Below are 13,141 nucleotides of genomic sequence, written 5' to 3'. Positions count from 1 at the left end.
CATTAGCTTGCCCAACACTATCTCCTTAGTGATAATGATTGTTTTTAGATCCTCACCTGCCATAGCCACCTTGCCATCAATTATTGGCATATTATTTGTGTCTTCCACTGTGAAGACCGACACAAAATACCTGTTCAATACCTCAGCCATTTCCTAATTTCCCATTATTAAATCCCCCTTCTCATTCTCTAAACGACCAATGTTTAGCTTAGCCACACTTTTTGTTTTATATATTTGCAGACACCTCTGCTATCTGTTGTCTGAAACCAAGATCAAGCTATCCCACTCCCTATCATTCTGGCGTGCTCCATGTGCCTATCCAATAACCATTTGAAAGTTCCTAAAGTGTCCGACTCCACTATCACAGCAGGCAGTCCATTCCACACCCTAACCACTCCCCGGGTAAAGAACCTATCTCGGACATCCCTCCTATATCTCCCACCCTGAACCTTATAGTTATGCCCCCTTGTAACAGCTACATCCACCCGAGGAAATAGTCGCTGAACGTCCACTCTATCTATCCCCCTCATCATCTTATAAACCTCTATTAAGTCACCTCTCATCCTCCTCTGCTCCAAAGAGAAAAGCCTTAGCTCCCTCAACCTTGCCTCATAAGACCTATTGTGACTTTCAAAAAGGTAAAATTAGAACTGCTCAAGAGAAACAATTGCAGGGTTAATGAGAAAGAACAGACAGTGGGGCTAGCTAAATTCCTCTCACAGAAAGCTGGCATGACCTGGTGCATCAATTGCCTCCTCCCGTGCTGTACCATTTTATGATCATCAAGGGACATTCCCAGGCAAATAATGTTGGCCTTTCTAGCGATGATCATCGCCCAAGGACAAATTTAGAAAAAGTTTCCAGGAAACCAGGAAGGGGCAGCATTGTGGCTAGCACTGCTGCCTCGTAGCTCCAGGGACATGTGTTCAATTCCGGCCTCGGGTGACTGTGTGGAGTGTGCACTTCCTCACCGTGTCTGTGTGGGTTTCCCCTGGGTGCTCCGGTTTCCACTCAGTCCAAGATGTGCAGGTTAGATGGATTGGCCCTTAGTGTCCAAAAGGTTAGGGGTTACGGGGATAGGGTGGAGGCGTGGACTTAAGTTGGGCATTCTTTGCAAGGGCCAATGCAGACTTGATGGGCCGAATGGCCTCCTTCTACTGTACATTCTATGAAACTTGGGAGGGCTAGGTACATAGATTTTAAAAATTCTCATCAGGCACAGAAAGTCATCAAAAAATGAACGGAATGCTGGCCTTTATATGGAAAGGATTATCATAGAATTTATAGAATTTACAGTGCAGAAGGAGGCCATTCGGCCCATCGAGTCTGCACCGGCTCTTGGAAAGAGCACCCTACCCAAGGTCCACACCTCCACCCTATCCCCATAACCCAGTAACCCCACCCTACACTAAGGGCAATTTTGGACACTATGGGCAATTTAGCATGGCCAATCCACCTAACCCGCACATCTTTGGACTGTGGGAGGAAACCGGAGCACCCGGAGGAAACCCACGCACACACGGGGAGGATGTGCAGACTCCGCACAGACAGTGACCCAAGCCGGAATCGAACCTGGGACCCTGGAGCTGTGAAGCATGTGTGCTATCCACAATGCTACCGTGCTGCACCTGAATAAGAGGAGGTAAAAGTTATACTAAGTCCTGGTTCGATGACGCTGTGAGCACTTTGTTCTGGGAACAAATGCCGAACCAAAACTTAGGAAGGATATGTTGGCCTTGGAGAAAGTGCAGTGCTGAATTACCAGAATTAAACCTGGATTCCAAGAGTTACATTATGAGGATAGATTCCCAAAGCTGGGATTGTATTCCCTGGGATCTACAAGAATAATAGTGATTTGGTCAAGGTTTTTCAAATTTGAAGGGGAACAGATAAGAGAAACATTTCTGCTGGCTGGGGAGTATTGGATTCGAGAGCATAGTTTAAAATTAGAGCTCGGGCTTTTGGAAATGAACAGAGGGAGCACTTTTAATCAGAGTGTAAATTTGGCCTGTATTCACTTTAGTTTAGGAGGCTGAAGGAAAATCTAAATCCTGATATTTGAAATGAAAGGGATTCAATAGGATAAATGCAGTGAAGCTATTTCCTCTGATGTGGGAATCCAGACTAAGAGAACACAACCGTAAAATTGGAATTTGGCCATCCAGGAGAAAAATCAGGAGCATTTTTTCACACAAAGGATGATGGATAGCTAGAACGCTTTCCCAAAAGGATGTGGATTATGGGTCAATTAGCACAGAGCTAAAGAGCTGGCTTTTAAAGCAGACAAGGCAGGCCAGCAGCACGGTTCAATTCTCATACCAGCCTCCCCGAGCAGGCGCCGGAATGTGGCGACTAGGTAACTTCATTTGAAGCCTACTCATGACAATAAGCGATTTTCATTTCATTTTTCATCTCAATTCAAACTTTGTCATACAGAATAATTTTCATTGACTGAGGGATTCAGGGAATATGCAAAAAAGGTAGGTAAATGGAGCTGAGGTACAAAATAGTCATGTCGTTACTGAATGGTAGACAGACTTGAGGACTGACTGGCTTCCCCAGTTCCTATGATTTTCGAACAATAGTCAGTTATGTTTTAGGTTGAGTATTTTCCAGAGCTGATGTTCAGTATGGTTGAACAGCATTTAATAAACAGAAAACGGAGACAACTTTTTCAAGGTTGAAGAACTTCAGGTTATTAAAATTCTCTTTTGCTGCCTCATATATACTCAATATTAGAAGCAAAACCCTGCTTTCCACATGGCCTATTTCCTCAACTCCAGCGAACAAGAGCACTCAAAAACTCCCGTACTTACAAAGGACTTGCTGTCTTCTGTGAGCTCTTCTCGGTCCTCTTTTCTTGCTTTGCTTTTAACCGGGCTTCAGCTTTTTCCAGCTTCTTAGCATCTACTGTCTGAAATCACACAATGTGAAAATAGGACAAAGTGAAATTCTTGGCTTTAGATATTCTTCTCCAGTTATGTTACATCTGAAACCAGGGTAACCCGAATGCTTTATTCCTCCCCAACTATCCTCCTCCTAACGCCAAAGTTTCCTCCCTGTCGATCTCTTCTCCTGGATACATTTAACCCTCAAGCAAGTAGCCATTTTCTATGTAGTACTCTGGGCACTGGACATTGACAGGTTGTCTTACGAAGATGGGGTGGGACAGGACAACTCAATCATGTCAGCAAGTGTCTTCTTTCGTTCATCCCAGTGGAAAGTGTCAACGAGAGCAAGCAGAAGCGTGACTGGATTTTTTCCACCATAACCCAGAGGCAAACTGAAGCACTCAACTTAGATGGGATGACTCAGTACACGCCATCATTAAGGAGATTAGAGCAGGATGTATCAGGCAGAATCAGAGCGCCAGCTTTGTGAAAGGAAATGGCGTTTAATTATTTTGTTAGAGTTTTTTGAGAAAGTAGCAGGCACGGCGGATAAAGGGGAACTTAGAATTCCACAAGTTATTTGAGAAGGCCCTACATAAGATAAGAGAATACGATGTAGGGGATAACCTCGTTACCACGGATAAAGGATTGGTTAGCTAACAAGAAGCAGAGATGAGGGGATAAATTCGTCTCTTGCGGATTGGCAAGCTGTAACACGGGGTGCCGCAGGGATCAGTGCTGGGCTTCAACCAGTTACAATCTAGATCAGGATTCCTAGCCTCTGACCTGCTCTTGTAGCCACAGTATTTATATGGCTAGTCCAAGTTATGTTTCTGGTCAATGGTAACCCCCAGAAAGTTGATAGTGGGGATTCATATATGGTAATGTCGTTCAACATCAAGTGCCGAGAGTTATTGCCTGGCACTTACATAGAACATAGAACTGTACAGCACAGTAAAGGCCCTTCGGCCCACGATGTTGTGCTGAACTAGTCTGAAACGAAGATCAAATTAACCTACTCCCAATCATTCTAGTGCACTCCGTATGCCTATCCAATAACCGCTTGAAAGTTCCTAAAGTGTCCAACTCCACTACCATAGCTGGGAGTGCGTTCTACGCTCTAACCACTCTCTGAGTAAAGAACCTACTTCTGACATCCCTCCATATCTTCCACCATGCCCCCTTGTAACAGCTACATCCACCCGAGGAAAAATTTGTGAACGTCCACTCTATCTATCCCTCTCATCATCTTATACACCTCAATTAAGTCACCTCTTATCCTCCTTCGCTCCAATGAGAAAAGCCCGAGCTCCCTCAACCTTTCCTCATAAGACCTACCCTCCAATCCAGGCAGCATCCTGGTAAATCTCCTTTGCACCCTTTCCAATGCTTCCACATCCTTCCTATAATGAGGTGGCCAGAACTGCACACAATACTCCAAATGTGGTCTAACCAAGGTCTTGTACAGTTGCAACATAACCTCACAGCTCTTGAACTCAATCCCCCTGTTAATAAATGCTAACACACTATAGGTTTTCTTCACGGCTCTATCCACTTGGGTGGCAACTTTCAGAGACCTAAGGACATGAACTCAGAGATCTCTCTGCTCCTCCATTCTTCAGAACCCTGCCGTTAACCCTGTAATCCACATTCAAATTTGTCCTACCAAAATGAATCACCTCACACCTATCAGGGTTCAACTCCATCTGCCACTTTTCAGCCCAGCTCTGCATCCTATCAATGTCTCTTGACACTTGTGTGGCACAAATTTTATTTCTCACTTGCCAGCCCAAACCTGGGTATTGTCCAGGTCTTGCTGCATTCGGACATGGACTGCTTCAGTATCTGAGTCATTACAAATGGTGAACATTCTGCAATCATCAGCGAACATGCCCACTTCTAACCTTATGATGGAAGGAAGGTGATTGATGAAGCAGCTGAAGATGGTTGTGCTGAGGACACTACCTTGAGGAGCTTCTGCAGTGATGTCCTGAAGCAGAGATGAATTACCACCAACCACCACAACCATCTTCCTTTGTGCTTGGCATTACTTCAACCAAAAGTTTTCCCCGATTTCCATTAACTCCAATTTAGCTAGGGCTCCCTGATGCCACACTTGGTCAAACGCTGCCCTGATGTCAAGGCTTTTAACTCTTTAGTCCATGTTTGAATCAAAGCTGTAATGTGACCAGGTGCTGAGTGACACAATTTTCCACATTGCTGCAGAGATGCCAGTATTGTAGCTGGACTGGAACAGCTTGGCTCGGGACATGGCAAGTTCTGGAGGACGTCTTCAATACTATTGCACAATATTTCCTCTTTGCTCCAAGGAGAATTATCTTAGCTTCCCCAGTCTCTCCACATAACTGTAATCCTTTATCCTGGTTACCATGCTGGAAAACAGCTTCTGCACCCACTCCAAAGCCTTGACATTTTTCTTAAAGTGAGGTGAGCACAATTGGACTATATTTCAGTGGAGGCCGAGCACAACTTCCTTGTTTTTATACTCTTATGCACCTGCTCAAGTCAAGAATCTCATCTGCTTTAACAATCTTCTCAACTCGCCCTGCCACCTTCAAAAATTGTGTATATGTATGCCCAGGTTCTGAACATAGTGTGATTGCACCACTTGTTTTGTATTTTTACATTTAGTTTTATATTTCACTCACCTCATTCTTCCAATATGTATCTGTTTATGCTTCTCTACATTAGGTTGCATCTGCTATGTGTCTGTCCATTTCTACAGTCCCACTGAGAGTTGTTACTGTCCTCCTCCTCGTTACGGTATATTCGAGTTTGAAAACTTTGAAGTTAGGTCCCGTACACTGAAGTCCAGGTCATGAACATATATAAAACTGATCAGCAGTTCTAATAGCTTTCCTTGAGTGTCATTGTATACTCAGTGCATTTATAGACTCATTCTCCAAATATTGACTGCTGGCTTCAGGATTCAGAATGTCAACACAGTTCTGACTTTCAGTTGCTTACTCTCAAAGGCAGTAATCTACTTAAGGTATATTAACTTAGAAGGTAGTCTATCTACTTTTAATAAATGTTTCACTCACTGTGCCCAAATCCCTTCTCATCATCCAGATTCCTTTGACGTCTTCAGTCTTGTAATCTGCATCCAGCATATCAAAAAAAACAAGAAACATTAGTTCATTATTTTCCTGTGAACTCAACACACAAATTGAGAAGTGTGATACCGTGCAATTTCAGTATTGGTCAATTGTGCACACAAGTACACTTTGGCAAGAAGTGAGACAGTTTTGTTGGGGTTGGTGGCAGCTCTCTCAGTTTGGCCTTCACTGTAATCAGACATCACTTCTTTTGTTTTCTATACAGCTACAAAGCTGCACATAATAAAGAAACAACCACTAGGTAGGTTTAGAATGTAGAAAAGTAAGCGCACAAAATGCCATGAGTAGTTTTGGTGTGCTGCAAACAGAAATAGCCGTGTGGGAACATGATGCAGCTGCAATGGAAATGTGGCTTAAAAATGGTAAGGACTGGATGTTTCATATTGAAAGATGCAGTGTTCAGAAAAGATAAGGAAGGAAAAAAAGGGAGTTAGGGTTGCAGTGCTGATTTGCAAGGACATTGTGTGGTGTTGGAAAGAGAGGACGGCCTTGAGGGGATAAGGACAGAATGCATTTGGTTACAGCTGAGAAACCAGAAAAGTATGGTCATGCTGCTGGAGGTATTCTATAGGCCTCAAATAGTAAAGAAAGAATTGCAGGGAAATAACGGAGAGGTTGTGCAGAGTATTTATAAAGCTCTGGTCAGACCGCAGAATATTTCATCCAGTTCTAATTTAATGAAGTTACTGTGAATCACCACACTTTAGGAAATATGAGAGGGTCTTTGAGAGGATGTACAGGAGATTTACCAGAATGGTTCCAGGGCTAGGAGATTTCAGCGACAAGATTAGGTTGGAAACGGTAGGGGTTGTTCTCCTTGGAGCAAAGGAGATTGAGGGGAGATATAATAGAGGTGGCCAAGATTATTAAAGGTTTGGATAATGTAGACACAGAAAAGCTGTTCCAATTGGCTCATGGTACAAGGACAAGGGGACGGAGTTTAAGGTTTGGGGTAGAGATGCAGAGAGGCGAAGAACCTATTTTTAAAAATGCAGCAGGTGCTGGTGGAAGCAGAGGTGATCAATGATTACAAAAGGAAACTGGATAGGCACTGGAGGGAAATTAATTTGCAAGACTATGGGAATAGAGTGGGGGAAATGGGACCGACTGGGCCAAATGGCCTCCATCTGTGCCAGAAACGGCTCAAACTCTATCAATGATAAGTTTTGAGCTCGACACCCTGAAACAGCTAGAGTTTTGCTTTTTTAAACAAGGTCCAGTGGAGTAGAATTGGGCAGTTAAGGTAACAGACTTTACTAAAAGTACGAGCTGAAAGTCCCATTTCTCAGTTAGAAAGCGCATCTCCTAATGTGGAGCTGAGGCCTACGGACTCCATGGATCCTGAGTTTAAACCCCCTTTTGTGCTATGAACCAAAATCAGCCAAAGCAGTGGTGCAGATCTTCAAACTGGCTGATACACTGGGCCGACAGAGCGGTGACCAGGACTGGGCAAAATATTCCAGTTGACGTCTGCCAAGAGATTTCTAAACATTCAACATTGTTATTTCCCTGCTGTTTTCAGCTCTCACTCTCTTCTATTTGATAAAAAAAAGATCAAGCAGGAACCCTGCTCCTGATTGATTCCCAGTGACTTGTGCTGCAAAGGGTACAACAAGTGGACACTCAAGAGGAGAGGTCAGGAACCATATAAACCTTTCCTGGTCAACCCACAAATGTCACTTCCCATACATGGCGCGACAGAAATGCTTTAATCATAGAAAATGTTTCATCTTCAAGGACTGAGAACATTCTGGAAGAATTTGTTTTTAAAAGACACGGTCCCTTAAAGGATTAATGCAAGGACTCTTGTTGTTGATCCTGGAAAAGACAGCATTTCACAAGAAAAGGGAATTAAGCAGTTTTAAAGAAGTTGGAAACCTATTGACTTGGTGGACTCTTAACAAAAGGGTCACATGAAGGTTTATAGCTTTGAAAACAGTAAGACGTCTTACAACACCAGGTTAAAGTCCAACATGTTTGTTTGATCATCTTGCATCATTGACTTTGTCTGGAAATGTGTTTGTGGAACCCACTTCTTCACTCACCCGATGAAATGCTGCACTCCGAAAGCTGGTGATTCCAAACAAACCTGTTGGACTTTAACCTGGTGTTGTAAGACTTCTTACTGTGCCCACCCCAGTCCAACGTCGGCATTCAGTAAAAAGTCATTGGAAATTACTCTGTAGCCACTTTTGTTCTCAACTCATCTGGCTTCAAATATCCCGCAAAGTCTGCTTGGAAAGTAGTGTAACAGTCATCAATTGTTTCCCAGAGCAATGCTGAGACACCAACTTTCAGACCCGAACACCATCCTTTTCCCTTGAACCATTGACTCTTAACCGTTTGGGACAGAATTCCTCAATTTTGGTTTCTTTTTTTGGAATGCGAGAATGAATGAGAGTATTTGAAATGAGTAACTGTTATGTTTTCATACATAATGCTGTATGTTAATAACTTGACAAGTCTGATCGAGTGGTCAAGTAGTGGAACCAGAGACAGACGGTGCACTCCTCCCATCTCAGTTGTAACATTCTGCCAAATAACAAGAGTAACTTGATAGCATCATTGCAGCTGTGCATCTCTTGTGAAACCTCCCATGAAAGAAATAAGAGGAGTTAACTCCAATTGAACAAAGATATATGAGACACATCTTGGTCTCATAGAATTTACTGTGCAGAAGGAAGCCATTCGGCCCATCGAGTCTGCATCGGCCCTTGGAAAGAGCACCCCACGCAAGTCCAAACCTCCAACCTATCCCCGTAACCCAGTAACCCCACCTCACCTTTTTGGACACAAAGGGACAATTTAGCATGGCTAATCCACTTAACCTGCACATCTTTGGACTGTGGGAGGAAACCGGAGCACCTGAAGGAAACCCACGCAGTAACGGGGAGACTGTGCAGGCTTCGCAGGGACAGTGACCCAAGCTGGGAATCAAACCTGGGACCCTGGAGCTGTGAAGCAACTGTGCAAACCACTGTGGTCTGTATAATAATAATCTTTGTCACAAGTCGGCTTACATTAATTAATGCTGCAAGGATGTTACTCTGAAAAGCTCCTAGTCGCCACATTTCAGTACATGTTCGGGTAGACAGAGGGAGAATTCCGAATGCCAATTCACCTAACAGCACGTCTTTCGGGACTTGTGGGAGGAAACCGGAGCTCCCGGAGGAAACCCGCGCAGACACGGGGAGAACGTGCAGACTCCGCAGGGACAGTGGCCCAAGCCGGAAATCAAACCTGGGACCCTGGTGCTGTGAAGCTACAGTGCTATCACTGTGCTACTGTCGATAACACATCATAGATAACATAAGAGGTTTCACTTTGGAGTTAACAATAATTGATTAGGGTTGTTTGGAAATGACCAGGTGAAAAAGGTCCCAGGTTTGTTGGATCAGCTGATCTCCTGCATGGCAGCAACTGGATTTGACAAATGGCTTCTGCAGCCAGAGTTGGAAAACAATCAACAAACATTACTGGGGAGTCCATGCGTGGACTTGGGATTGAAGATGGGATCAGGTTTATTTTTGATGTTCTAGCAACAGAACAGCCTGATGACCCTCCATAATTTAAGATTGCTCAGAAAGAACGGTCACATGGTTAAGATAACAACGGCCATCCTGAAATCTGCAAACCACATCTCAGCAACAGTCAAATTGAGATTTGCAGAAAAGGAGGAAGCTCGGGGAGGGGAGCAGTATTGAGATAGTGTAAAGGAAGGAAACAATTACAGAAATTGGTCATTTAAGAAGATGGCTCAAATAATACAAATTACACAAAACACAAGAAGTTAGAGCACTCAAACATTTTGCTCACCAGAGTGGCCAGTCATCTTCGAGAGCTGGATAGGAGCTTTCAGCAGCACATTTGATTTTGATGAGTTGGATGTATTGCTGCGAAGTGAAAACAAAGAGTCACATTAGCTGTGAAACTGGGGTGACGGGGCACGGAGGGGAGAGATGCTACGCCATTGGCCGGAACTGTTCACACACAAGCATGTCGAGTTTCAAAACATTATCAATCGTCATGCTTGCACAAAACTATAAACGGACCATCAGAGGAATTCAAAGTTGCACATAGCAACTCCCTTTATTAGAAAGACCCATTTGCTGTGAATTCCCACTTCACCAATAGCTGAATCCGTGAGCTTCTAAGACTTTCATTCATAATCTCTCTGGTCACGTGGTCAAACTGGGATTTCATGGCAGTCATTCTCTAGTTGGTCAGAAAGGATAAGACGGCATTGCTGGGGCAAAGATTAATATTACTGTTCGATAGAAGGGTCATAAGGACTCGAAACGTTAATACTGATCCCTCTCCACATATGCTGCCGGGCCGCTGTTTATTCAACATTTTCTGTTTTTATTCAGATTTTCAGCGTCCGCATTATTTTGCTTTTATTTTTACTTCACCTCGTTTACCTCAGTGGAGGTGGTGGTATTATCACTAGACCAGTAAAGGAGGACCAAGAAAACTGATAATGGGAGAATGGAATAGGAATGTAAACTTTCAAACTACATAAAAACGTCCTGTAAAACGTCCTGTAAAAGCTTCTCCTGGTAAGTAACGGCTTGGCGAAGACAAATGTGAGTGTGTCCCAGGCAGAGTCAGGAGAATCTATAAAGGGGGGTCACAGAAATGGCAGAGAAGCTACGTGTCTGTCTTCACGACTGAGGGGGGGGGGCGAGAGGTGGGGGGGGGGGCGAGAGGTGGGGGGGGCGAGAGGTGGGGGGGGGCGAGAGGTGGGGGGGGGCGAGAGGTGGGGGGGGGCGAGAGGGGGGGGGCGAGAGGTGGGGGGGGGGCGAGAGGTGGGGGGGGCGAGAGGTGGGGGGGGGCGAGAGGTGGGGGGGGGCGAGAGGTGGGGGGGGCGAGAGGTGGGGGGGCGAGAGGTGGGGGGGGCGAGAGGTGGGGGGGGCGAGAGGTGGGGGGGCGAGAGGTGGGGGGGCGAGAGGTGGGGGGGCGAGAGGTGGGGGGGGCGAGAGGTGGGGGGGGCGAGAGGTGGGGGGGGCGAGAGGTGGGGGGGGCGAGAGGTGGGGGGGCGAGAGGTGGGGGGGCGAGAGGTGGGGGGGCGAGAGGTCGAGGGGGGGCGAGAGGTGGGGGGGGGCGAGAGGTGGGGGGGGCGAGAGGTGGGGGGGGCGAGAGGTGGGGGGGCGAGAGGTGGGGGGGGCGAGAGGTGGGGGGGGCGAGAGGTGGGGGGGGCGAGAGGTGGGGGGGGCGAGAGGTGGGGGGCGAGGTGGGGGGGGCCGAGAGGTGGGGGGGGCGCGAGAGGTGGGGGGGGGCGAGAGGTGGGGGGGCGAGAGGTGGGGGGGCGAGAGGTGGGGGGGCGAGAGGTGGGGGGGCGAGAGGTGGGGGGGCGAGAGCGAGAGGTGGGGGGGCGAGAGGTGGGGGGGGCGAGAGGTGGGGGGGGCGAGAGGTGGGGGGGGGGCGAGAGGTGGGGGGGGCGAGAGGTGGGGGGGGCGAGAGGTGGGGGGGGCGAGAGGTGGGGGGGGCGAGAGGTGGGGGGGGCGAGAGGTGGGGGGGGCGAGAGGTGGGGGGGGCGAGAGGTGGGGGGGGCGAGAGGTGGGGGGGCGAGAGGTGGGGGGGGCGAGAGGTGGGGGGGGCGAGAGGTGGGGGGGGGCGAGAGGTGGGGGGGCGAGAGGTGGGGGGGGCGAGAGGTGGGGGGGGCGAGAGGTGGGGGGGGCGAAGGTGGGGCGAGAGGTGGGGGGGGCGAGAGGTGGGGGGGGCGAGAGGTGGGGGGGGCGAGAGGTGGGGGGGCGAGAGGTGGGGGGGCGAGAGGTGGGGGGGGCGAGAGGTGGGGGGGGCGAGAGGTGGGGGGGGCGAGAGGTGGGGGAGGGCGAGAGGTGGGCGGAGAGAGGGCGAGAGGTGGGGGGGGCGAGAGTGGGGGGGGCGAGAGGTGGGGAGGGCGAGAGGTGGGGGGGCGAGAGGTGGGGGGGCGAGAGGTGGGGGGGGCGAGAGGTGGGGGGCGAGAGGAGGGGGGAGGCAGAGAGGTGGCGGGGGGTGAGAGGTGGGGGCGAGAGGTGGGGGGCGAGAGGTGGGGGGCGAGGCAGAGAGAGGGCGAGGCAGAGAGAGGGCGAGGCAGAGAGGAGGGCGACGGCAGAGAGGAGGGCGAGGCAGAGAGAGGGCGAGGCAGAGAGAGGGCGAGGCAGAGAGTGGGCGAGGCAGAGAGAGGGCGAGGCAGAGAGAGGGCGAGGCAGAGAGAGGGCGAGGCAGAGGGCGAGGCAGAGAGAGGGCGAGGCAGAGAGAGGGCGAGGCAGAGAGAGGGCGAGGCAGAGAGAGGGCGAGGCAGAGAGAGGGCGAGGCAGAGAGAGGGCGAGGCAGAGAGAGGGCGAGGCAGAGAGAGGGCGAGGCAGAGAGAGGGCGAGGCAGAGAGAGGGGCGAGGCAGAGAGAGAAAGGGAGGCAGGGAGAGAAAGGGAGGCAGGGAGAGAGGGAGGCAGGGGGAGAGAGGGAGGCAGGGAGAGAGGGAGGCAGGGAGAGAGGGAGGCAGGGAGAGAGGGAGGCAGGGAGAGAGGGAGGCAGGGAGAGAGGGAGGCAGGGAGAGAGGGAGGCAGGGAGAGAGGGAGGCAGGAGAGAGGGAGGCAGGGAGAGAGGGAGGCAGGGAGAGAGGGAGGCAGGGAGAGAGGGAGGCAGGGAGAGAGGGAGCAGGGAGGACGAGAGGGAGGCAGGGAGAGGGAGAGAGAGAGACAGAGTGGTAGGGAGGCAGATTGGAGGGAGGGAAACAGAGAGGGAGAGAGGGAGACAGGGAGGGAGGGAGACAGAGAGGGAGGGAGGGAGACAGAGAGGGAGGGAGGGAGACAGAGAGGGAGGGAGGGAGACAGAGAGGGAGGGAGGGAGGGAGACAGAGAGGGAGGGAGGGAGGGAGACAGAGAGGGAGGGAGGAGGGAGACAGAGAGGGAGGGAGGGAGGGAGACAGAGAGGGAGGGAGGGAGACAGAGAGGGAGGGAGGGAGACAGAGAGGGAGGGAGGGAGACAGAGAGGGAGGGAGGGAGGGGAGACAGAGAGGGAGGGAGGGAGGGAGACAGAGAGGGAGGGAGGGAGGGAGACAGAGAGGAGGGAGGGAGGGAGACAGAGAGGGAGGGAGGGAGGGAGACAGAGAGGGAGGAGGGAGACAG

At 49.4% G+C, this 13,141-nt stretch overlaps 1 protein-coding gene across 2 annotated transcripts in view; it reads right to left on the bottom strand.

The window, feature by feature from the left end:
* abcf3 (ATP-binding cassette, sub-family F (GCN20), member 3) overlaps window positions 1-13,141 on the bottom strand; it is a 132,366-nt gene that overhangs the window by 95,425 nt on the left and 23,800 nt on the right. For both annotated transcript variants that reach the window (XM_072473645.1, XM_072473646.1), the window contains 3 exons: window positions 9,848-9,924; window positions 5,957-6,012; window positions 2,817-2,914 (listed from right to left, as the gene is read on the bottom strand). In XM_072473645.1, coding sequence (XP_072329746.1) covers window positions 2,817-2,914; window positions 5,957-6,012; window positions 9,848-9,924 — 231 coding nt within the window. The remainder of the gene's footprint in view (window positions 1-2,816; window positions 2,915-5,956; window positions 6,013-9,847; window positions 9,925-13,141) is intronic.

The sequence above is a fragment of the Scyliorhinus torazame genome, chromosome 14 (genome assembly GCF_047496885.1).
Source record: "Scyliorhinus torazame isolate Kashiwa2021f chromosome 14, sScyTor2.1, whole genome shotgun sequence".
In the NCBI taxonomy this organism is placed as follows: Eukaryota; Metazoa; Chordata; class Chondrichthyes; order Carcharhiniformes; family Scyliorhinidae; genus Scyliorhinus; species Scyliorhinus torazame.
The sequence above is the reverse complement of the archived record's forward strand: the minus strand, read 5'-3'. Positions and strand labels throughout refer to the sequence as shown.